The 26,713-nt window shown below is 45.1% G+C and overlaps 2 protein-coding genes across 2 annotated transcripts in view; one reads left to right on the forward strand and one right to left on the reverse strand.

Moving 5' to 3' along the window:
* Positions 1-26,713, reverse strand: part of FANCA (FA complementation group A) — a 92,851-nt gene that overhangs the window by 58,682 nt on the left and 7,456 nt on the right. The window contains 4 exon segments of the mRNA XM_075073850.1: positions 3,748-3,781; positions 4,368-4,450; positions 5,782-5,894; positions 7,058-7,131. Of these exon segments, the coding sequence (XP_074929951.1) occupies positions 3,748-3,781; positions 4,368-4,450; positions 5,782-5,894; positions 7,058-7,131 (304 nt within the window).
* Positions 23,873-26,574, forward strand: CYP8B1 (cytochrome P450 family 8 subfamily B member 1). Its single transcript, XM_032771397.2, has one exon. It carries the CDS (start codon positions 24,625-24,627, stop codon positions 25,975-25,977), a length of 1,353 nt encoding a protein of 450 aa, XP_032627288.1. The 5' UTR covers positions 23,873-24,624; the 3' UTR covers positions 25,978-26,574.

The raw sequence follows: 26,713 nt of genomic DNA on the forward strand, positions 1-26,713 counted from the left end.
ACCCTATTGGTCAAATCTCCTCTCGGGGGTGGTCCTTTTGGGAGGAAACCCTCCTGATTGGTAGAGGGTGGAGGGAGGAGTTCTTAGAGGGGTCACATGACCCACTTTGCTTCCGGTCATGTGGCCATCTTGACTCCGGAAGTAATACCCCCACAGGATGGGACTTCCGGTGACAGGTGGGAGGGACTATAGGGGTCAAGGGGCGGGGTTAGGGCGTGGTTAGGGTTTGATTGATGGTAGGGCCCTTATACTACTTAGAAGCCTTGTGATTCTCCCCTAACATGCCTGGAAAACACAGCACATCCATGCATACAAGTGCTCCAAACAGTTTACACATGTGACAGATACCATCTAGATCAGAACTGCTTTCCGCAGGGCTAGGTATTTTAGTCTGAAGCATTTCAGTCCAGCCTGGGATAATGCCTGTTGCATGCCATGTAAAGATATGGTACGATAGTGTTTACAATTCTAGCGAAGGATTTCATCTACCCTGCAGCTGGAGGTAGAAATTCCAGCTCAGGTAGACGTATACATGCTAGCTCTGATCAAGTTAGTGAGCTAAAAGTAGAAGTGTAGCTGCAGCTTGACATGAGTTAGGCACTCTAGTATGTACTTAAGGTCTTATACTTGGGTAGCTAGCCTGTGCTGCCGTGGCTATCCTACTATGTTGAGCACATTAGCTCAGTCAAAGCTTGCACGAGTTTGTCTACCCAAGCTGAAAATTCTACCTCCGGCTGCAGGACAGTCAGTCTAGGTCCCACGTTGCCTGGCAGTGGAGGCTCCGTCCTCCCGCTGCACCAGATACAGATTTTGGAGCTGCACGTCTCTCTGGAACTTCAGCGAAGAAAAGGAACAGAACATGGGGCCACCTGGCAGTCCCATGCCAGCAGCTCCTCTGGCACAGCTGTTCCAGCCCCACCCCCAGCCCTGACCTCCAGCAGGGCAGTACAGACCCCTGGAGATGCAGCTGCGTGGAAGGGCTAGGGGTGGTACAGCTGCAGTGGAGGAGCGGGCGGATCCACATTCTGCTCCTTTCTCCTCTGTAGTTCCCTGCTGAATGCCGCCCCCCCCAAGACAGCTGGTGATGGGCATGTGACCTTTGTGCCTCCCACACCCTCAAGGCGTCACCTCTGAATGGAACTCTCTCCTATTTTGACCNCTGAAAGACCCTGTAATATTACATCTTGTATTTACAGAGATTTCTTATTTTTTCTTTCTTTTATTAAAAACTTCCTTTTAAATACCTAATTAATTTTTTTTCCCTCTGTTCATGCTAAGGTATTGAGTCTGTGCTCTCCAAGAACTTGGTGGGAGAGAGAGAGGAGGGGTAGAGGTGGAAGCCTCTGTTTTAAGATTCAAGGAGTTTGGATCACAGTATCTTCCAGGGTAACCCAGGGAGGAAAAGCCTAGGAGAAGCACTGGTGAGGGAAAGAGTTTACTTTTCTTGTGTTAGGATCCGGGGGTCTGGGTCTTGGGGGTCCCCAGGGAAGTTTTTGGGGAGACCAGAGTTTATCAGGCACTCAGAGTCCTGATTGGTGGCAGCGTATCAGATCTAAGCTGGTAATTAAGCTTAGAGGAATTCATGCTAGTACCTCATTTTTTGGACTCTAAGGTTCAGATTGGGGAAAGAATACTATGACAAAGAGAAAGAAAGGTGTCATTAAACAACATGGAGGAACTAATAAGAACAAGCAACATATGCATCCTTTAAGGAGGTGACCCCTTTAGAGAAATGTGCAGCAGGAACCATTCGTCAGTGCTTGGATCTTATAAAAATTTCTCAAAATAACATAAGGGCTTAAATGCTACTAATACTAACCTTGAATCACTTTAAATGGCTACCCAGCATGCGCTAGAAATTAAACCATTCAAAGATGCACATAAATTAAAATTTTATTTCCAAACCCTAGGGCCCTAGGTTCTGAAGTTTGATGTGCTAGTGTAGATCCTTGCACCTGTTTGGCGTTCCACTAAAGACAATAGAATTCTGCATGGAGGAAGGTAGTTTATGCTAGAAGATCATATATTCACTTATTCTTTAGTGGACGACTAATTCTCCTCACTATATTAAAGAGAAAGCAGAATGCAGCTTGTTAATTCACCACTGTCCGTCCCAACTCTGGGGTTTTCCCATGGTATATCTACTAAGTAACACTCAAGCGAAGACTAGGCCTACTGCATTAATTGCTGATGAAGACAACAAAGTGCACTGGCAACTCACACCCTATACTGTCTTGGCCCACCAAGTTACAGTTATTGACCAGACAAAATGCTGATCTTTTACTCTAGTGCAGTGGTTTTCAACCTGTGGTCCGCAGACCCCTGGAGATCCACACCTCCATCTGAAATTTTCTAAGGGGTCCACAAGTGGAAAGAGATTGAAAACCACTGCTCTAGTGAATGTGATAGAAAGAACAGCTTTTCTGTTTCTTGCTCCATCGCATCTTCAAAAGCCTCAATGACTGAAGGGAAATCAATAAAGAACTCCTGAGCTTTAAGGAAAGAGCCCTTGGATTAAGAGTGGGGTTCTCTCATGACCTACTTTTAAAAGGAAATGTACTGGGATTCAGAAGACATACAGATGCCCCAAACTTGTTCCTTATCTGCCAGACTCTGCTATTTTCTCCCCTCCTAAAGGGGAATAAATTAATGTGAAATAGAGGAGAGAGGAGAAAAACCACTGATCTACAGACACAGGAGCTCACTATCACTGTATACCTAATATAAAGCATAATGCTCCCACTGCTTGTCTCATGCAGACACTTCTCCCCCAGACCAAGGTCTTTGTTAAATCATTAAGTTATTTTAAATAAAATCTAAATCTGCTTTAAGGCAGTTGATTAGTTACTGAAGTGTAGTGTAAAGAGCCCAGTAGTGTCACAGATGTAAATTAAACAAGCTAAATTTAAGAATTAGTATTCAAGACCTTATTATTTTCCCTTTTGTGGAATACCCTGCAGTTTATATACAGTTCTGGGCTGTATTATATTGGCACTGAGAAACCAGATGAACAACTGGTCAACAGCATGACAGCCACATGTGAGGATCAGGAAAATATGCTAGTCTACAAAGCATCATTGGCAATGACTGGGTGCTCACCCTGCAGAGAGACAGCTACATGGACAACACAGAAACAGGTGAGGAAGATCATCTGCTGCTGATCAGAAATGCTTTGACTTCTGTTTGGTCTTTTTTGTATTGTGATGAAAATCCAGGCATTACTATTCTTGCCCACTCAGCAATATCGTCAGGACTGCCCAACACAAGATGGATAAATGATTCATGGAAAAATTCAGGGAGACTAGTAATTTGAAGATTACACGTGCAATTTAAATTACAAGGTCTCATTCTTGGCTCATTGTTATTAGCACATTACTATATAAAGATATTTCAAATTTTACAAAAAGTTATTCTGCTAGTTAAAGTTGCAGCGTTATGGTGTCACAGTGACTTAGCACCAAGTCACTTGTATAAAACATGTAAATTCCAAGTTCTTAGTCAGAGAGCTAGTATAAAAGAACAAGGGGTTATCTGCAATGCAAGAGAAAGCTCATGGGGGAAGGTGCATCAGAGGTATCTTAAATGACTAGTGATGTACATGATGCAACACAACAGAGGAAATCCATCACTGGCAAACAACTCCTTAATGCCCTTGGAAATCTCCCAGGAAAGAATGGAGGTATGACTAGCAAAGTACAATCCTAGTAAATTGTACAAAGCCCCAAATTATAAATAATCAATACTTACATGTCAACATTTTTTGCAGTACAGCATAACAGATCTATTTAAAATTAACAAATTAAGACCATTTAGCATTTAAGAAGGCTGTAAGTATGTTCAGACACAGTATATTGGCTCAAAAATTAAATGATCCTAAAATTCCTAATTTAAAGATTAACTGCTAACATACAATTATTTGTAGTATAAACACAATATGTAGGATGTCCCCTTTTTTTTTTCCCCCATTACTTCACAGTATTTTGCACAGCACACTGGAAAGGAAGCAGAGCAATCAAGCAAAATCTGTATGTAGAAAAGAAAATGGTGACCCTGAAAAGAGTTACTATGACAATTCATCATCCCAAAAATAATTTTTACAAAGCATATTGGTTTTGAAAAAAAGCCAGTTTCATAAATTAGTTCAGGAAGGTCCATGATAAACTCTCAAAGAATCACCTCTGCATTGGTCTCCTCACTGTTTATCTCTCCGATTGCTCTCCTGACTTATTGTCCTGTCTATGTTAAATTGTAAGCAATTTGCAGCACAGATTGTGTCTTATTCTGTGTGCTATAAAGCACCACATATATCAATGGTGTTTAAAAAAAAAAAAAAAAAGACAGTATAAATAATAGCATTTTGCCCTTACATGGTGGATTTTTTGGAATTCCACCTTCTTTCCCAGATCTGATGTTGGCTGAAATCCATTCTGAAGAAACACGATCACAAAGTCTGCAAATCAAGAACGAACAACTGTTTCAGCATTCCCTTCAACCTACAATGAAAGAACATATCCAGTCTCCCAGAAGGGCTACTTACTGGTAAAGTTTCATTTGTTACACAGCAAAGTTAGCCTAGTGTTGGGCAACCTCACTATCTCCTTAGAGGTAAAATTATTTCATATACGGAATGACCAGAGACATCAGATATCACAGAGGTGCTCAGATACCTCAATCATAGTGGCCATGTAAGAACTTAAATAGATCAGACAGTGCATTGACTCTCATATTCCAGTGTCATCCAATCAATACAACAGAATGCCAATACGTTGTTTGTTACACATCTTACGCAAAATAATTTTACAAAGTGATTTATCATCTTTTCCTCATGCCACAAATTCAAATGTATGAAGAGTTAATTGGCTCTTTGGAGTTTTACACTCCAGGTGAGCCTCTTCAGAAGAGAAATCCCACTGTGCCTGAGGAGATCTGTGGAAAAGGATTAACCCACACCACTATTAGAAGAGATTCACTCAGTGCAGACAAAAATCTCAGACTGAATGTTGAATTTTCAAAAATGCATGTATTTGAACAGTGAACATGTAGAAATTTCAATCGAATACCTCAGTTTGCCTGGCAGTACCTGACCAAGTGCACTGGTCAAAAGATCTGACTGGTACTCCTCAGTCAAATTACCAAGCTATTGGCTTTTTCTGAACCAGGAGAGAAGCAAAAAATTAGACAAAAAGGTGGGCAGAGAAGAAAACATAAAATGGAATCCTGGTTAGCATTAGGGGTTTTTTTTTAAATAGCCAAATGGATGATGGGTACTATACGGAGGTGGCATGATCAGGATGCAGGAAATGAGTGCTGGTGACACACATCACTACCAGCGCCCCATGCTGGTCAAAAAAATGAACTTCAGGCCACTAACGTAATATAACAGAATATTAAACGTTTTCTTGCAAAGCTACATGCTAGAAGCGATGAAAGACAAATAGAATAGTGGGGACAGGATAAGAGAAAGAGGAGATTTTAGCCACCACAACTCTAATGATATCATGGCCAGTACTGGTATGGACAGTCTCTTAATTATTAAAACAAAGTTATGAAGGAATAAAAAACCTGAAACCATAAGTTTCTTTAACAGTCAAAGAATTCACTGTCTTAAATTCCTTTAATATAGAAATGTAGCCCTCTTCATCAAAACAGATAATAAAGGAATACAAGCTGAAGACTGTTTACATATACCTAAAGTTCTGAGTTGAATGTTGTCTGTTGTAGATTTTAAAGCTTAACTACTTTAGAACACACTGTGTTAAATGCCTAAACTCAAAGTGTCACCTGAGAGTATGTGCCCAGAAAGCTCCACATCCAGGGAAGAATTGTCTGTCTGTTTACACAGCAGACAAAGGCTTCTGCATAGCCACTCCACCACAGCAGGGGTATCTGAATTGCTGAGAAGACAACAAAAGCAGGTTTGATTTGTTTCACTCTCCATTGTGATATTTGTTTTTCCTCCAACTAACATTCATTCACATTCAGGAGAGGACAGACCCCTCCACTTGACTCCGTGTCTAGTATTTATTTCTTAAAAGCTGTGCCACCTGAAAGCTCTATTTCCTTTATAAAATATTTCAGAATGAATGTGCCCACAGAAAGAGAACTGATTTTGAAATTTCATGTTAAATTAATTCTTTATTTCCACCATAAAAATATATCCATAAAGAACTGTAAGAAAAAAAGCTCTCTTTAGTCTCGAAGAAACTACCTAACATCCTGTGCATGGTTTCTTCAGGTCACATAGTTGTTTTTTCAAAGTTCAACTAATTAAAATAGGTAATGCATGCAATTATCCCACCCAGTATCAGTAACAGAAAAATAAAGCAATATAATTATCAGGGGAGTCAAGAAATCTCCTCACATACCATAAGAGAATCATCTGAAGGATTGTTTGATTTCACTTATTAGAATACTGTGGCACAATGCTGTGCAGGGTTTCAATCACATGACTGCTACCAGAACTGAATCTGTAAATTCTCAGGATGACAAAGTTTTTGCCACATGATTCCTAAAATGGGACCTATGGAAAGTCTATCATTCCAGTAGATCTTAACTTATAACTTCAGTTTATCATCAAGGTTTCTGTCCTATATCAATTTATAGCGTAGAGGTAAATTTATTCTCTAAGGTATAACTCTGTTGTAATACTCTGCCTTGTAAAGACAGAAGTGCGCAGCTTGCACACAATAAGATCCCTGTTCCAGACCAATTTTACTTTTTAATGGCCAAATAAGAACTTCTGGAGCAAATTTTAGGCCAAGACACACATAACTAATCCCAGACAGGTTTCAGAGTAGCAGCCATGTTAGTCTGTATCCGCAAAAAGAACAGGAGTACTTGTGGCACCTTAGAGACTAACACATTTATTTCACCGTAAGCTTTCGTGGGCTACAGCTCACTTAGCCCAAGAAGTGAGCCGTAGCCCACGAAAGCTTATGCCGAAATAAATGTGTTAGTCTCTAAGGTGCCACAAGTACTCCTGTTCTTAATCCCAGATAAGGCTTCTATATGTTTTGAGAGAATAAAGACATCTGCAAACATATAAACCCCTGCTTACCTCTCCAGCAGCTCTCCCAAGCTAACAATGTTGCCTCTGTGAAGGTGCCACACAACTTCCAACATGGGAGGATTCTGAGAGGAATAATGCTACAGTCAGATGACAGTAGGTAATATTTACAATAGCAAACTTTCCAGTGGCAAACATTAAAAGAAAATTAAAAACTGGTTTGTCAAATTAAGGGTTTGAAAAATCTGAGCTCATCATTACAATAGTGTAGAGCAAAAGGAATTTGCTAACTCTTTGCTTATGGCAATCCTCTGCTTACCATCCCAGTATCATCCCAGTTAATCTTTGCACGTATGTAACCCTTCTTAGATGCACGTAGGCAAAATACCTAGGAGAAAGATGTTAAACAGATCCAACTTATCTGCAAAAGGAATTCAAGAAATGTATGGACTAACAGAAGTTTTGCACGTAAAGATGTTTGTAACCTAGTATANATCACGGTGGAATGACGAGAGTAGAAAAGCAATTAAGGAAAGTAACAAGGCATATGAGAAAGCAAAAAAACCAATGAATAGTGAGGACCTAATGAACTATAAAAGAAACAAGGCAATTGTGCAAATGACTGCTAGGAAGGTAAAAGAAGAAAGCTGGAGAAAGTACCAGGGAAAAATAAATAAAGATACTGAAACAGTAGAGGGATATAGGCAGAGTAGGGTAATGAATGCAACACAGAGTGAGACCAATTCCACACCGGGCCTTATATAAAAGGCAAAGGAGTAAAAGCTCTAGTGAAGCAAAAGCAGAAGTCCTGGCAGAAATAGTCCACAGTGTTAACAATGGTGAAAGTGAAAGTATAGAAATCTGCCTAAGGGGGAAAAAAAGAATTAAAGAGAATCATGAGTACTGGCAGGGGTGGGAGGAAGATGAGGTTTCCATATGAAATGGAAACTTCTTTAGGAGGGAACTTCAAAAAGCTATAGCTAAAAGCAAAAACCCCGCTCCAGGCAGAGACGGCATATGTAATGAAATGCTACAGCACATTAACAAAGGGACTTTGAAAATACTGCTAAAATTTGACAATAGTATATGGGGGAAGGATGAGCTACCAAGGGAGTGGAAACAGGTGGTTATAGTCCAAGTGTGGAAACCAGGTAATCTGCAAACAGGACCTGATGTGCACAGGTTAAGTGCCTTTACATTATGGATGAGTAAAGAATGGTGACTGAAGGGTTAACAACATATCTAAAGAGCAATGGACTTATCGACAATGTGCAAAGTGGGTTCAGGAAGGGAAGGGGAACAGCTTATTGTACAGTAAGAGTTGAGACAGAAGCATAAAAAAGTATGAGAAATGAAGAATATATGATAGTAGCTTTCCTAGCTATTGAAGAAGCATAGTATACATAAAAGGAAGAGTATATAGGTGGCTAAAGGATTTCTCCAGATCAGAGTCAGGAAAGCCTACTCTGGCAGATATACAACTATGAATGGCACTCTGCGGAGGAGACTCATCAGCTCTACTATTCAACATGACGCTAAACGATCGCCAGAAAAGGCTGAGTGCAGAAATAGGCATTTCCTTGTTTGCGCAAGACTCGCCACATGGGCTACAAATAGGATGAAGGAAATAGCTGAGAAGTGAGTTAACGAAGCACATGGGAGAAGTGCAGATTGGGGAACCATGTGAAGCTCTACGTTTTCAGTTCTCAGAACTAAAGGACTGATAGTAACTGAAAGGAAAATGAAAGAAAGATTGTAAATTGCCTCTCTATGGACAGCAAATAGGTATGGTTAAAAGCTACACATTCCTGGGTGTGACATTTGATAGTGAGCTAATGCGGAGGGATTACATTGAAAATACGGTAGATAAATGTAAAGGTAAAATCAACGTACTTAAAACTATTTCTGGAACCACCAGGGGCGTGGATAAGAAAACAATGGTAATGCTGTATACAGCATTAATAACCAGTCATTGAGTACTGATGCCAAGTGTTTAGTTCAGCATCAAAAACAAACCTAAGGAAATTACACTCAATCCAAATCCAGGCATTACACATTGCATGAAAAAAGAAATTAGTATCTATAGTAATGGACAAATGCATTATGGGTAGAAAATCATCCCCCAATATAAATATGGAACGTTGGAAGGATATTGAAAGGGAAAAGGAGATCTAAATGTGGTAAACATAGCAAATCAATACATATGTGATCAACGGGGCAAACATTGCCAGATATTTACAGATGGGGTCTAAAGATGAGAAAACTGGGAGAGTGGGGACATGTTCTGCATCCCAGTACATGGAATAAAGAAACCCTTTTGAATATCAAATTTGTAGGCGTTACAATGGCTGAACTAGCAGGGATAATATTGGGGTTGAAGTGGCTACTCCATTGTCATCTTGTCAGATTCGCTGTTAGGACTATTGGCAACCAAAATGGGACTGCAGACAGCATAAATAATATAGTTAATGAAATACTGTTGCTCACAATAGAACTGGCACAGACTGGAAGTAAACATTGAAATAGCATGGATCCCAGAGCATGTTGGGATAGCAGGAAATGAGGTGGTAGAAAAAGTAGCAAAAAATGCTGAAAAATGAAAACAATTGACAGAGCTCCCTCTAAGTAAACAAGAGTTTAAAAACCAAATAAAAAATGAACTAAGGGAGGAGTGGCAGGAAGTAGGGACAAAGGCAATAGGGTGACCAGATGTCCCGATAAAATTGGGACTGTCCCGATATTTAAGCCTTTGTTCCGTGTCCTGATCAATGTACATTGGGACGCCATTTGTCCTGATATTCAGGTAAGGAAGCGAGCGGGAGGGAGGCACTGACTCCGTGGGTGCTCCAGGGGTCAGGGTTCTGTCCTCCCACTGCGCCGGATACACATTTTGGAGCTGCACGTCTCTCTGGAACTTCAGCGAAGAAAAGGAGCAGAACATGGGGCTGCCTGGGCAGGGCCGGTGTAAGGAAGTTTCGCCTAGAAGGAAGTTTCGCACCCTAGGTGAAACTTCCACCTTGCGCCCCCTCAGCCCTGCAGCAGCTCCTCGCCCTGAAGTGTGCCCCCCGCCCCCGCGGAAGCTCCCCACCCCCTGGCCCGAGAAGCCCTGTGGTACCTCCCCACCCCAGCTCACCTCTGCTCTGCGTCCTCCCCGAGCACACTGTCCTGCTCTAATTCTCCTCCCAGGCTTGCGGCGTCAAACAGCTGATTGGTGCCGCAAGCTTGGGAGGTGGGAGAAGTGAAGCAGCAACTGCACAGTGGAACCCCCGGGCTGCTGGTGGCACACTGACCCAGGCATGAGTGGCAAGTTTGTAGAAATTTTGGTGGTGCCCAGAACCTGCCCCCCGCAAACTCCACCCCCACTTGCCTAAGGCTCTAGGAGGGTTTGGGGGGAGCTCTGGGGTACAGGTCCTGAGCTGGGGATTAGGGTGCAGGAGGAGTGCAGGCTTTGAGATGGAGTTTGGGTGCTGGGTGCAGGCTCTGGGCTGGGGCAGGAGGTGGGTGTTCAGGAGGGGGTGAGGGGTGCAGGCTTTGGGATGGAGTTTGGGTGCAGGCTGGGGGTGGGGGTGTAGAAAAGGGTGAGGGGTGCAGGCTCTGGGAGGAAGTTTGGGGGTGGGAAGGAGTGTGTGGGAAAGGGGAGGTGGTGCACGCTCTGGGAGGGAGTTTGGGGATGGATGGAGTGCAGGGGCTGAGGTTGGGGCTAGAGGTATGGGATCATGATGCAGGATGGGCTCAGGGCGAGGGCAGAGGGCTGGGTGTGGATGAGGGCTAGTGGCTGAGGATTAGGGGTTCATGATGTGGGGGTGTCAGCGGTGGACTGAGATTTAGGGTGCAGGAGATGGGGTTGTGGGCTTGAGGGTGAGGGTTATGCTGCGGGAACCTCGGGCTGGGAAGAGGATTAGGGTGCAGGAAGATGAGGGTGGGGTCTTGAGGAGAGGGGTTCAGATGTGGGGGGGCTGAGGGCTGGGAGAGGATATGGTGCAGGGGATGAGGACTGGGGTTGAGGATGAGGGATTCATGATGTGGGGGGGCTCAGGGCTGAGGCAGAGGATTAGGGTGTGGGGGGCTGAGGGGTTTGGGGTGTTGGAGAGACTCAGGGCGAGGGCAGAAGCACAGGGTAAGGGCAGCCTGCCCTGCCAGTAGGAGATGAGGGGCGCTAGGACTCTGGGGCAGCAGACAGCAGTTCTGCCAGGAGCCGCTCTACTCCAGCAACAGAAGCAGGCAGGGGAGAGACGCTGCGCTGCTTTCTGTCAGGCAGGGATGCAGCGGGACGTGGGGGGGAAGACCCGCGGGGAGGCCGGGGCCCGATCCAGGCAGGGCTGGGGGAGATACCGAGCTCCAAATATTACTGGAGCAGGGCCCCCAGCCCTGAATATTGCTGGTACTCGAGCACCGCAAACATATAGAACCTGCCCCCTATAAACTCTGGGCTGCTGGCTGCCGCGGCGGCACCCTGACCCGGGGGACACCCTGGGCTGCCCACTGCAGATGCCACCGGCAGCTCAGAGTCCCTCTCGATCCCAGCAGCAGCAACCACTCAACCACTTAAAAAAAATTGGGGGGCGCTGCTTTATGGCGCCCCCAAATCTTGACGCCCTAGGCAACCGCCTAGTCCGCCTAAATGGTTGCACTGGCCCTGCACCTGGGAGCCCCATGCCAGCAGCTCCTCTGGAGCAGCTGTTCCAGCCCCATCCCCAGCCCTGACCTCCGGCAGGGCAGTACAGACCCCTGGAGATGCAGCTGCGTGGAAGGGCTAGGGGTGGTACAGCTGCACTGGAGGAGCTGGCGGATCCACATTCTGCTCCTTTCTCCTCTGTAGATCCCTGCTGAATGCCGCCCCCCCCCAAGACAGCTGGTGATGGGCATGTGACCTTTGTGCCTCCCACACCCTCAAGGCGTCACCTCTGAATGGAACTCTCTCCTATTTTGACCTGGGAATTGGGTAGCAGATGCAGCTGGGAAGTCAATACAGAGGAGGGATCGCTTCCCTTTACTTACAGCATATCAAAGTCAATGCAATATTGAGGATGGAGAAACACCTCCCATTTGGAATATACATAAAGCAAACTGGGAACTATTTAAGCACTGATGTTGTGAAGAGAACCATGATGATAAGGGAATCGTGATGGCACTATAGTTGGGTGACTTGATCTCTTAGGTATAGCAAAAAGGTAGACACCAGGTATCACGGTGGAATGACGAGAGTAGAAAAGCAATTAAGGAAAGTAACAAGGCATATGAGAAAGCAAAAAAACCAATGAATAGTGAGGACCTAATGAAATATAAAAGAAACAAGGCAATTGTGCAAATGACTGCTACAGCAGGGATGGGAGGAAGATGAGATTTTATTAAACAAAAACTTCTGTAGGAGAGAACTTCATAAATTATGGACAAAGGCAACAAGGGGGGAAGATTTAATGAAGTATCCTCTAGAACGAAAAATGCTGACGTACTGCAAGGACAGGAGAGAAAGAGTGAGGGATCTCTAGTCTGAATGCCTGTTGGGCACTGGCTTAAACAGTAACTTGTCCTTAGTTAATAAACACATCTCTGTCTCTTTTAGATGCCTGAGTTAATCAGACAAAAGCCCCTATCGATATTACACTCCCAGAGGATGTGATCCAGTGTCTCTTTGATTTTGCATGTCTCACACAAAGTTTATACTAAAATATCTAATAAGAGTAGCAGGAAAATGAGCTTCAGTATTACAATTTTTTAAAAATACCAGGAAAAGGGATAGGCTAAGCATATATCATGAAATCCAGCACCTGGTAGTTACCGATTGAGAATGTGAGTCTCCTATGCCATAAAATACAAGAAGTTTAGCAACTGCTCAATGCATTTGCTCATAACTGCTATGGTAACTGCTTGTTACCAGCCATGCTCCTGCCCTGTTCCTAGTCCTTGTCTCTGCTCCTGGTCGCTGACCTTTGGCCTTTGATACTGGTTCTGACCCTGGTCTCCTGCTCTGGTCTCAGCCTTGGCACGCTCCTGATACACTAGTTCAGACCCTCAACTCTGACTTTGGCTCTGTTCTTTGACTCTGGCTTCTGGCCTCTGATTCCTGCACTGACCTGTAGGCGCGAACACCCATGCCCTGACCCCCTGAGAGTAGACATTGTCCTTTCATTTCGATAGCTTTTTTCCCTCTCTGGAATTTATATCCTGATGTATTTAAAGAGAATAATCATATCTTCTCTCAGCCATCTACAGGATCCTGTTTTCAGTTCCTCAGAAGAAGATAAGAATGGCCATGCTAGGTCAGACCAACGGTTCATCTAGCCCAGTATCCTGTCTTCTTATAGTAGCCAATGCCAGATGCTTCAGAGGGACTGAACAGAACAGGGCAATTTATCAAGTGATTGATCCTCTGTTATCCACTTTCAGCTTCTAACAGTCACAGGGTTAGAGACACCCAGAGCATGAGGTTGCACTCCTGACCATCTTGGCTAATAGCCATTAAAGGACCTATCCTCCAGGAACTTAGCTCATTCTTTTGTGAATCCAGGTATATTTTTGACCTTCACAACATCCCCTGGCAACAAGTACCACAGATTGACTGTGCATTGTGTGCAGGAATACTTCCTTACCTTGGGTGTGATATAAGTAATGCTTTATACCATTGGAAGACTTGAGCGCATAAAGACTCGTGTATAAAATACCTAAGAAAACATTTCTTAAGCTGAATGGGGCCCAGCCCTCCCTCCTCACCAGCCACCAACTTCTACAGCAGAAATCAACCCTGAGCTCTTGCTTCTGCTACTTGCATTGGAGACTGCGGTGGATGTTCCATGTAAAGGGGCATTCAAAGGTGCTTTCCATGATTTCTTTTGGAGTGATGTGGCATTCATAGGAATTGTTTATTCCTCTGGTCAGTGATCTATGGGCAGTCAGACTAGACTGACACTGGAATCTATGAATCTGTGGGAAACCCCCCTTTTGCCCATACCAGTCAGCCAGTGAGAGTGGAATTTCACTCTTGTTAGAAAGAAGACTTTGTTGGTACACTGTGAACACGGGAGAGTGATAGGATTGGTGGGAGGGGGGCAGGTTTAAAGCAGTCCATCTCTGGTCAGACTCACTCAGTGAATTCTGCCAAAAGGACTGTCACTCCATGGCTGGTTGAAGAAAGAGGTGATTATGTTACCTCTGTGCCAGGTATGTCTGTGGTTTCTAAGGTACCAGAAGTACTCCTAGTTCTTTTTGTAACTTTAAGTATTATTAGCGTAACCTTTTCAGTTATCATGTGTATAAACCTCCAAGCGTTGTAATATTCCATCACTCAATCAGAGAGAATGTGAATAAGGGAGTGTATGTGGGCGAGAAGGGAGTGTGAACAACAGAGTATATGTGGGACTGGTCAGAGAGGAACTGCAAGGAGAAAAGAGCCCGGAGATAGGAGCCACGTGTATCTGATGTCATCTGCCCTGAGAAGGCAATCGTGGGGTGCTGTAAAGAAAAGAAAAAGCTGGTATGCATGGTGATGGCAGTGGCATAGCCAGGTTTTAAGTGTAGGGGGAGCAAACATAAAAAAGGTGCCCCCTTGACTCCTCTGGCCACGCCCCCTGACTCCTCCTCTGGCCATGCCCCACTTGACTCCTCCTCTGGCCACATCCCCGACTCCTCCTGTTTCCTCCCAGATTAACCCTGGGGCCGGCTCAGGACTCCTGCGGGCTTCCCGGGGGTGCAGATACCCCCCTATCCCCCCGTGGTCCTGGAAGAGTCTCTCCTACCCAACACGCTCTGCAAGTATCCCTAGCCGGGCTGTGCCACCCGGCCTCACCCACGGGGTCCCATCCCACCCTCCCCAGGCTCCAGGCTCCTGCTCTGCACCAGGGCTCCCTGTCCAGACAGCACAGCCTGCACCCCTGCCCTGCGGGCCCAGCCTCGGGGAGCCCCTCACCCAGACCCCCCAGTGCAAGGCAGCGGATCCCCCCCGCTCACCTTCCGTCCTGCGCCGCCGCCTGTCCCCGGCCTGCTCCTGACGCTCGGTGAGCTCCGTGCGGGGCTTTCCAACCAGGTGGCCTTAAAGGCGCAGGGGCCCTTTCGCCTCCCCCCACCGGCCGCATTAGCAACGGGCAGGGAGCGCTTGGCCACCGAGCCCTGAGCCACTGCCTTTGGCTCCTCCAGGCATGCTGCTGCCAGCGCCAGCCCAGCAGGTGTTGCTTTTTGAAAACTTGCTGAGGGGAAGCAGCTGCTTACCCTGAACCCCACTAGCTACGCTACTGGGTGACGGACACAGAAGGGAAACTCAGTGTATGTGACAGGAGCTGTCCAGTTCCAGAAAGGAAGAAGGCATTCACACAAGGCTACTGCTTCTTGACCTGCTCACCCTCCCGGAACTGTGACCGCAGGCAGGCACACCAGACCTACTATGCCTCAGCTTCTTGGCTTCCTCTGCTGTCTCTGGCAACTCTCCGCCTGTGTGAGTGTGTGGGTGCATGAGGGTATGAATGCGATGAATGTGGAGTGCATGAATAAGCTCCGTCCTTTTTCTGTTTGATCCAATAGCGGCATTTAATAAAACCAATACAAGTGTAACCTTGGGTTGGTTTCTAGGGAAACTGAGGTAACAGTAACAGTGAAACCATGGCAGTGTGAGAATTAGCCTGGGCTATACAAGGCCACCCGAGACCCCGGATGATTACCAAGGTGACTAGCCCATGCTGAAATCTGCACTGCCATGGCTTCATTGCGATCCACATGCAACCTAGCTCGAATAACCCAGCTTAGCTACATCTACACATGCTGCAGTCACCCCCACGCCCACACATGGCAGAGCAAACATACCTTGAGAGAGAAAGAAACGAAAAGCTTATTGGTGGAGAAAGAGATGACGGAGAGTGTCAGTGAAACACTGGGGAACTAGAGACCTCATCAGTGTGAAATCTGGTCACTCCTTTCAGTAGTTTCAGGCACATCACCTGCTTCTGAGACTCTACCCTGCTGCTATGTGGTTTTACAGTCCCACGTGTCTATGTGAGAGCCACAAAAAAGCAGGGAAAATCGTGAAACTGTCCGCACACCATACAAAGAAACTCTCTTCCTCCCTGATCTCTTTCAGGGATGGTTACCATAGCTACTATTTGTAACTACTGAAGGTTTAAAAAACCCCAAAGAACAGTCTCAGAAAGAACTGCTGCCCCTTTCATCTTGATAGAGAAAAAGTAGATAAACTAAAATGTCTAAAAAGGGGAAAAACTCAATCACACAGTAGAAAAAATGATGCCAGAGGGAAGGAAACGAAGGGAACAAAAAATAGTTACCGTGAATTTAAAATGTTTTGTTATTTTAAAATGACGGACAAAATCATTCTAAAATATACATACAGATTTGATCTACTTATTTCTAATTTGTTTCGTGATGACACGTCAGGCCCAACTAAGAACAGGGCCCCCTTGTGCAAGGCACTGTATAAACAGAGTAATAGACAGTCCCTCCTCTGAATACCTAATAATCCCAGTAAGCTCATGAACCACGTCCTCAGCTTGTGGAAAATGCTGTCGCCAGTCTCCACCAGCTGAAGGTGTTGCCCCTTTATGTTTGTGTACACAGGGAAATCTTGATATAAATGCACATGTTCTAATATTATACCTATTGGGCCAGATCCCACACTGGAGGAAATCAGGATAGCTCATCAGCATCAATGGTATTGCACTGATTTTCACCAGCAGAGGATCCAGACTAATGGCTAAGTTAGGCTCCCAAATGCATATTTAGTTATCTAAATAAGCGGTCTGATTTTGTCAAAGTGATCCACACCCAGCAACTCCCATTGACCTCAGTGGGAATGGCTGCATGATCAGCGCTTTGGAAAAATTAGGCCATGTATTACTGTTTATATGTGTGTGTTAGAATGGGTTCCTGTCTGCATTCTGTAAAACTTGCCATACAGGTATTGCCCTGGCCTCTTCCTTTATCATTCAGTGTTAAACGCATTCTACAACAATATGCATTACCTCACCTTTTGGGGGCGAAGCCAGACCTTTTGGCACCTGCTCCCCTATTTGGGGTAGAACATGCTTGTGGCCAAATCAGCAGGCGAACACACACACAGTTTGGGCCCCGTCCCCTATACACCTCTGTGATTGTCATAGAGTATTTGTAGGTCGGTCCCTGCCATTGCAGGCAGGGAAGGAAAAACGAATCCCGTGTATTCGTTACCCCCGTAACCGAGCCTGATCACTCAAAGCTCTTTTCAGCTCAACGTGTTTCAAATAGATCCTTCTACGTTGCGGTCGTGATGGCGGTTGTTGTATTTTGAAGTATCCGTGTATTACGTAAATGCTGCATTTTGTCTTATAAATTATTGGTTAGTAGATTATTTTAAGGACTGGTGTTTTTAGGTTTGTTACTCTATTTAGCTTATCATAAACTGCCCCTTAACCGCCTTGTAACTATCTCCAATAAAATTAAAATTGATTTAATTTTAGTGTGTGTTGTGTCTGCCGTTTGCCGCGTGACCAACTCCCTCCTTGCAGTCTCTACCTATAAGTTGTTGCCACGTCAGCTGGAAAAAACAGGCTGATTTTCTTTTGACCATGGCGAATACGTGGCACCTACAGTGTGCACGGAGGTGCCCTTGGAGGGGGGGGCAGGAAGGTCGCCCTCCAATTCCCATAACAGGAGGTCTGCTTGAGTTGCGCGCTATCCTAGCGCCCCAGAAGAGCTTTAAACTGCGCACAAGCCTGAGCAAAGGGAGGAGCTGCTCCCTGAGGCGGGGTCATTATTGGTGCTCACTCCTGTAAGCTTCACTAGATGCGTAGTGCACTTGAAGTGCCTGAACTAGAATTAATATCAAAACGAGATACCATTAATTTGGGCTCGATCAGAGACTGGGAAGTGGCTGGTCATTACAACAAATTGAATTCTATTTCCCTTAATTAAGTATCCTCACACATTGTTTGTCAACTGCTAAATGGGCCATGTTGATATATCACGACAAAAGTTTTTTTCTTCTGCTGATAAAGCTCATCAATGACTTAGTTCTTAGAGTTAGTAGGCAATTGCCACCCTTTCATGTTCTCTGTATGTATATTTACTCTTCTTACTATAATGTTCCAGCTATCATCTGATGAAAGTGGCATTTAACCCCAAGGGGTGCAGGTAGGCCCCATGCTGGACTGTAAGCAATGGCTGCTGTGAAATTTTATAGTTTAACTGAAAAACCAATTTTGTTTTTCATTTTTATTCTGAGTTTGAAGAAAAGGAATGACATGAATCATAGAATTGGTCAGGGTTGGAAGGGAACCTTAGGTAGGTCAATCTAGTCCAACCCCTGCTCCAAAGCAGGACCATTCCCAACTAAATCAACCGCAGCCCACTGCTTTGGTCGAGCTTGACTTTAAAAACCTCTAGGAGGAGAGTCCACGCCACCTGCCCTAGGGACCCATTCCCAGTGCTTCACCACCCCCTAGTGAAATAGGTTTTCTAATATCCAACTAGACATTCCCCACTTGCAACTTGAGACCATTACTCCTGTTCTGTCATCGTGCTGAGAAAAACCGAGTTTCCATCCTATTTTGAACCCTCTGTTCGAAGGTAGTTGAAAGCAGCTATCAAATCCCCCTTCAATTCTTCTCTTCTGCACACTAAACAACCTAGTTCCCTAGCCTCATCCTCATAAGTCATGTGCTCAGCCTCCTAATCCTTTTTGTTCCGCTCCGCTGGACTCTCCAATTTTATCCACATCCTTTCTTGGTAAGTTGTGGGGCCAAAACGGACACAGTACTCCAGATAGGCCATCACCAATTTGAATAGAGGGGATGATCGATGTCCCCGATCTGCTGGCAATGGCCCCTACTATAATAGCCAAATACCATTAGCCTTCTGGCAACAAGGGCACACTGTTGACTCATATCCAGCTTCGTCCACTGTAACCCCTAGGTCCTTTTCTGCAGAAAACTGTTCCTAGCCATTCGGTCCCTTAGGTCTGTAACAACGAATGGGAATTCTTCTGTCCCTAAGTGCAGGACTCTACAACTGTTCCTTGTTGAACCTCATCAGGGTTTCTTTTGGCCCAATCCTCTTCATTTGTCAAGGTCCTCTGTATCCTATCCTACCCTCCAGCGATCTACCACTCTTCAAGTTTAGTGTCATCTGCAAAACTTCTGAGAGTGCAGTCCACGCCATCCCCAGATCAATTAATGAAGATTACTGACAAAACCGGCCCAGGACCGACCCTTGGGGGCATCAGCCTTGATACCCGCGGCTGCAACTAGAACATGGAGCCATTAAATCACTACCGCTGGCCCGACGATCTAGCCCAGCTTTCTATCCACCTTATAGCCAGTCGTCCAGCCCATACGTCTTTAACTTGCCGCAAGAGTACTGTGGGAGACCGTATCAAAAGCTTGCTAAAGTAAAGGAAACGCACATCCGCCACTCCTTTAAGCACCGTCGGATGCAGCGCATCCGGCCCCATGGACTTGTGTTCCTCCAGTTTTTCTTAAATAGTCCCGACCATCTTCTCTCCACAGAGGTCTGGTCACTCTTCCCTATAGCTGACGCAGTGTGAAGTACTGGGAGCTAACACTTGTTTGTGAAGAACGGGCAAAATAATCATTGAGTACATTATGCTTTTTCACATCCTCTGCACTTAGTTGCCTCCCCCATTCAGTAAGGGGCCCATACTTTCCTTGATGTTTCTTCTTGTTACTTTAACATCTCTTTGCCTAGCTGCAACTCCCAAGTGTAGATTAGGCCTTCGCTGATTTCACTCTCTGATGCCTGAGCAATAAATATTTATATTATCCCACTGTCATTTGCTCCAGTCTTCCACTTCTTGTAAGGCTTCTTTTTTGTGTTTAAGATCAAGGAGTATACTGTTAACAAGCTGGACGCCTGCCATATTTACATTCTTTTACTACACATTGGGATGATTATCTTTCCTGCAACCTTAATAACGGATTCTTTAAAAATACAGCCCATTCTCCTGGACTTCTTCCCCTCATGGTAGTCTCCGAGAGATCCTGCCCATAACAGTTCCTGAGGGAGTCAAAGTCTGCGTTCTGAAGTTCAGGTCCATATTCTGCTGCCTCTCCTTCTTCTTGAAATATTCGTATGAGTATGAGATGTGTTTATAGTCTCAAAATTCTTAGGATGTCAGCGTATTTCAGGCCAATTCCAGAAAAAAAGCGGGAAATTGCATCGCACTGGGTCATAAAAGTTCAATAAATCCAGAGGGGTAGACCGGTTAGTCTGCACCGTCTGCCCTCTGTCTATGACATCGCCAAACTGGACAGTCACTACGAAAAGGATAAAATGGACACAAATCAATATCAGGAATGGCAATGATAACAAAGCCTGTAGGAGAGCACTTCAAACCCTCCCTGGCCACAACTAATAGCAGACCTTAAGGTGGCCATCTGCAGCTAAAAAAACTGCAGGACCAGACCTTCAAAAGAGAAACCTGCTGAAGTGCTTCATTCATTATGCACAATTTTGACACACAAGCCTCTGGACTAAACAAAGACTGGAATGGCTGCCAATACAGAAACCAGTTTCTCCTCCCCTTGGTTTTTCCACACCTCTACGTCTAGAACAGGGCCCCGTCCTCCTGATTGAACTAACCTCGTTATCTCTAGCTTGCTTGCTAGCATATATATACCTACCCCTGGAAATTTCCACTACCTGCGTCTGACGAAGTGGGTATTCACCCACGAAAGCTCACGCTCCAAAACGTCTGTTAGTCTATAAGGTGCCACAGGATTCTCTGCTGCTTTTAAAGTTCATAAAGTTAACATTTACTGTCATGGTTCGTGTTAGTCACTGGGCACCAACTATGTTCTCAGCACTGTTCAGAATATGCCAGAAAATTTAGTCCCTGAGCCAACATTTATAAAATGTGTAGCCCTGAATATGATGGCTGAGATATTTAAGTATGAAGTGTATCATTATTGAGCACGTTACTAGCTATGAGTGGAGGCACTGAGGGCAACAGAAGTTTTGCCTGATTAAGTACTGAAAGATTTGACCCTCCAACTTTTTTACAAGAGGTAAAACTGCCCAGAGCTCCTGTGCCTGTTTACTTTCTTTTCCTGCCTGCAGTGCCTCTGATATACCTCAGAAGACTCAATTTTTCCTCAACTTTAAAATGTGGAATTTTCCTGGTGTTTGGTTTTAAATATTCTTCTGTGAGAATTGCAACTCAGTCACTGCTGGGTTGTGTTTAAAAGACATCTGGAAAGTAACTAGCCTTTAAACAGAAGTGAAAGAAGTTTTTGCCAACTCTTCTGATTTTGTCATGAGTCTTGTGATAATTATTGTTTTCCTTAAAGCCTCAGCTCCTGGAGTCAAGTGGATATGTGATGATTTCAGCCTTCATTCTTAAAGAAAAAGTAAGTTTCTAGACCTCTTTGCTTTGGAGAAAGCTTCAAAATGTGACCCCAGTGCACCCTAAAGGCTCAAAAAGCAGAAGGCAAATAAAAAGAACAGCAAATCTATTATTTTTACATAATCTCATGATTCTTAAGCCAAACTCATGATTTTTGATGAGCCTGACTCACGATTTTTGAACATTTGGGGTTGGCAATACTGTGAAAGTGACTTGAAAGTGTCAGTTTCAGTCCTATTTAAAGTCAGTTTCTAGTCTATTATTTGTAGTAGGTAACACCCTTAGAGCCCCAGGCAGGGGCAGTATAAACTCATAGTGCCTTGCCCTAGTAGGATGTTTCCAAAAGTTAAATGACCTAGTTCAAGTTTGGGGAATAGCAAAAAGTAAGTAGCCTAAACAATAGAAATTAATCTAGATTTTTCTATAACTGTTTCAATTGTTGTATTCAAGAGTTAATAACAAAATAAGAATATACATTAAAATTTTAAACCTAATCAGTGTCCCTTAAGTGACTTGATGCAAGATGTCAGACCATGCTAGTATTAGAGCTGTGGGTCTCATTAATTTAATTTCCTTTCTTTATAAAGGAATTAGATGCAGTGCTCCTGTTAACTAATTTCTAAGTTATCTGAAAACAAACAAACAAACACTAGAGCTTTCAGGTGCCTAAGTAGCCCCTGAAATCACAGTTAAAGTTGCCCCCTCCCCAAAATCTGAAATGGCCCCTCTGTGTGTGCATACTGGATAGAGCATTAGACTGGACTCAGGAAAGCCAGGCTCTACTGTCAACAGTGCTGGGTGCCCTTGGGCAAGTCACATTCCTCTTCCATGCTCAGTTTCCCCATCTGTAAAATAATGATAATGATACTGACCTGGTTGCCAAAGTGCTGTGCCATCTACTGATGAAAAATACTACATGAGAAGTAATTATTATGATAATACTACTTGGACCTGATTCTGCAAATTCCTATTCACACGTGAAAGGCTTTACAGGCTTGGGCCCTGTAATTGCATCTGACTATCTATCTGTGGGTAACTGCAGGTCATTGTGCTGTTGGGAAACCTCAGCGGCTGGAGTGTTGGGGTCCTTCCCTCTCACAACATCTGACCTAAAATTATCCCAGTGCTGACCCCTCATCCTCTCTCCTGCTCAAACAGACCCCCTCCCTACTCCAAACAAACTGGACAAGTCCCACTTTTTTGTACCAGTCAGTAAATTGCCACAACCCATTGTCCGGTGCCAGAATCACTGGGTGAAATTCTCTAACTTGTCTGATTCAGTAAGTGAAAATAGATTAATGCATAGATTTCACAGCCAGACGGGATCATTAGATCATCTAGTCTGCCTTTCTGTACACCACAAGCCAGAGAAATACACCCAGGTACCCCTGTACTGAGGCCAAAAGTTTGTGGTTGACTCCATACAACATATCTTCCAGATGACCATAATAGTCCTTCCTGGGTGGCGGGTGAAGCTTCCCCTTGCATAGGCTAGTCCTGTGCCCCGCCTGCTCCAGCCAAGGTCATGCCCCCTGTGACTTTATGAGTGTAATTTAATATCTCATTAAAAGGTGACAGGGCCAGAAAGAGTTAATTAACTCACAGACTGACCTGATCCATGGCCGAACTTTAGAAACTGGTTAGGAAGATATGTAAATCTTTGAACTTTGAGCTTTGAAATGCAAGTCTGCATTGTTAGAGATAGAAGGGTAGATGTTTGCTCAGGTCTTGTGATGTAAGCAAACAAGTCTTGTCTATTGCTAGAGCTTTGATTCAAAGATCAAAAAAGGAATAGTAGCATTTAGGAAGACACTTGAGTGAAATAGTATTATTCTCAATATGTCTCTTTGAAGGTTGTGGTAACCTGTAGCTGAACTGTTTAATGGATAAATCACCCTGTGCTAATTGCCAGGATGTTTGGGAGAAGGAGAGTTAAGCCTATTGTTTTCCCAGGCCAAAAGGCTGCTGGAAATGTGTAAGAACCCTGAGACAGGATCCTTCTTCATCTCAGATCTGCTTTGGGTTTCAAGAGGGGGAACCTTAAACCATAAGGATTGAGATCCCCAGTCACTGACTGGAGTCACCCTGAATTATCGACATTGGACTATAACCTATGGACTATTTCTAAAAGGACTTTTGGCAACTATAAGCTCATCTCTGCCATGTGTCTGAACCTGAATAACCAATGAGGTAATATAGAAATTGTTTTGTGCTGGCTTGGTGAATCTAAGTATTGGAATATCCATCAGCGTTCGGGGTTTGTCTGCCCCATTTTGTTTGCAGTTCACCCTAACTGAGTGACCTCAGCTGGCTCCCACAGGCAGCATCGTCACCCCCCCATTGCTGCTTTCAGCCACCCTCCCCCATGATCCCGGCTGGGGCAGCTGGGTCTGAGAGCTCGGTCAGAGCTATGGGAGAGGGGAGGGGGTTGAGATCTTGACCTCTCTACCTTGTGGGCCCAGCTCGGGTGCCAGGGGGGACTGAGAGCTCGGTTGGAGGTACGGGGTGGGTGGGGAGAAGGAGCTGAAAGCTTGGTCCCAGCTAGGGTCAAGCTCTCAGCCTTGGCTGGGACGGAGGCAGAGCTCTCAGCCCTGGCTGGAGCTCCAAGCCAGGAGCCCGTCCCCCATTCCATCCCTTTGTCCTTGGCTCCACTCCCATTCTGCCCCCACTCTGCCTCTCCCCTAGACCTTGTCCCCTGCTCACTCCTCTCCCCCCCGCCCGCTGAGGCCCCGAGACCAGAAAAGCTCTTTGCCCCTGCCATGGCCCCAGGGCTGTGGCAAGGGGAGATTTTTCTGGGAGCCCCAAATACCCCAGTGTCCTGCCCCAGTGGCGTGAGGTTTGGGGAGGCTTACTCTCCCCCGCCTCCATTGCACACCACCCATGCTGGCCTTAAAAGTTTGTGGATCTTTTAGTAAACAAGCCGTGGATAAAAACTGGAGTGCTCAGCATTCTGCAGCAGAAGGGTTAATCTTAACTGCAAACAGAGAATGATGCTCTGAGTCAGTCTGTTATTGGCCATCTGTCAGAAAGGATTTATAAACACAGGGCTGTAGCCTTTCCTTTCAGTTTGTCTGGAATCCCTGCTCCGGTGCACAGGTCTCTAGCAATGGCTTTCTGGACGGCAGTTCTCTGTGCGCTGTTAGCCTCCGTTCTCGGTGGGCTCTATCTCCTGGGAGCGTTTTGAAGGAGGAGACCCACAGAGCCACCACTAGATAAAGGCCACATTCCGTGGCTGGGGTATGCACTGGATTTCAGAAAGAACAGTGCAGAGTTCCTGAAAAAGATGCAGAGGCGACACGGGGACATTTTCACGGTGCTGATTGGAGGCTACTACTTCACCTTCCTAATGGACCCCCTCTCTTTCAGAGCCATAGTGAAGGCGCCAAGAGCCAAACTCGACTTTGAGGCGTTTGCAGTAGAACTGGTCACCAGGGTTTTTGGATATCACCCGTGTAAAAATAACCATAAGATTATTCAGGTGTCAAGCACAAAACACCTCATGGGAGATGGGCTGGTGGTCATGACTCAGGCTATGATGGAGAATTTGCAGACCCTCATGTTTCACAACAGGGACTCAAGAGAAGAGAGACCCTGGCAACAGGATGGGCTCTTCCACTACAGTTACAACATTGTCTTCAGAGCTGGCTACCTGGCTTTGTTTGGAAACGAGCCAGGCATGGGAACACCGAGTGAGGAGAAAGCCAAGGAGCGTGATCTCATCCAGTCCGAAGAGCTGTTTGATGAGTTCCAGAAGTATGACCGCCTCTTCCCCCGCCTGGCCTATGCCGTGTTGCCCCCAAGGGATAAAATGGAAGCGGAGAGGCTGAAGAGGCTCTTCTGGAAGGTGCTTTCTGTGAAGAACAGCCGTGAGAAGGATAACATCAGCGGGTGGATAAACGACCAAGAACAATTCTTGGCAGAGCTTGGGGTGCCTGAGTACATGCGGGATCGGTTCATGTTTCTTCTTCTCTGGGCAGCCCAAGGCAACACGGGCCCAAGCTCTTTCTGGCTTCTCTTGTATCTCATGAAGCATCCCGAAGCAATGCAGGCTGTGAGGGAAGAAGTGGACAAAGTTTTAGCAGAGGCTCATCAGGAAGTGAAGCCAGGCAGCCCTGTGGTTAACATCACCAGGGACATGTTAATGAAAACCCCTGTTCTGGACAGTGCAGTGGAGGAGACCCTGCGTCTGACAGCAGCTCCCATTCTGATCAGGGCAGTGGTTGAGGACCTGAATCTCAAGATGGCCAATGGCAGGGAATACGCCCTCCGCAAAGGGGACAGGGTAGCCCTGTTTCCCTACATCACAGTGCAGATGGACCCCGAAGTCCATCCTGAGCCTCACACCTTCAAATACAACCGGTTCCTGAACCAAGATGGCACCAAAAAAGATTTCTACAAGAATGGGAAAAAGCTGAAATACTTTAACATGCCCTGGGGGGCAGGAACCTCAATCTGTCCTGGACGGTTCTTTGCTGTCAATGAAATAAAACTGTTTGTGTTCCTGATGTTGTCTTACTATGACTTGGAGCTAGTTAACGAGAAAGAAGAGATCCCTCCGATAGACGTGAGCCGATGGGGATTTGGTTCAATGCAGCCTTCTCACGATGTCCAGTTTAAATATCGTCTACGTATTTAATGTGAAAACGTGACCCCCTTCTGCTGCAGCCCTGTTGTGTACTGGCTCCATCATTCAAACAGGAGGGATTGATTTGTCAAGCTGAATTGCAGTCAAAGTTACAGAAGAGATTGGTTTCTGTAAAGATCTTCCATACGTGTCATAGCCTGTTAGACGATTGTTATGACATTTCTCTTTATCAGGCAGCACAGCACGACGCAGAACGTTAAGGTTGAATCTACATGTTGCTCTTACGTTGGAACTCTCAGACTTACTGCAGAAATTCCCCTATCTCCTGTTCCAGAATTGTAGGGAGCTGTGTAAGCGAATGCCTGCTGACATGCAAAGAAAACAAGAGTGTTAGTGTATTTCCTGAAGGAAAATAGGAACAGGGAGAGTTTTCCTAACATAGATTTATGGGTTTTTATTTCTTCCATTCTTCTTATTGTAAATCTGAAATGTTTGACTGTGCATTTAGAAATATATTGAATGGTCATAGGACAAATACATTCTTTATATAGGGGTTAGAAACACGGATTCTGGGGATTAATTTCAAATTGTGGTGACAGGAATCCTGGTGTACTTTGCTAAATTTTATTTTTATTAAAAGAATGCTGTTAGCCTGTGATGTTATTGATATAAACTGGGACCATATAGAATATGGGTTGCAACCAAGGTTCTGTGGTGGCACCAAATCCTATGTAAAGGGGGTCATATAAGGTGTCTAAGACCAGGTTATGGGTTACTGGTTATGATT

The sequence above is a fragment of the Chelonoidis abingdonii genome, chromosome 19 (assembly GCF_003597395.2).
Source record: "Chelonoidis abingdonii isolate Lonesome George chromosome 19, CheloAbing_2.0, whole genome shotgun sequence".
Classification (NCBI taxonomy): Eukaryota; Metazoa; Chordata; order Testudines; family Testudinidae; genus Chelonoidis; species Chelonoidis abingdonii.

Excerpts from the sequence above, each read along its gene's own strand:
- CYP8B1 (XM_032771397.2), top strand. The coding sequence starts at position 24,625 with ATGCAGAGGCGACACGGGGACATTTTCACGGTGCTGATTGGAGGCTAC.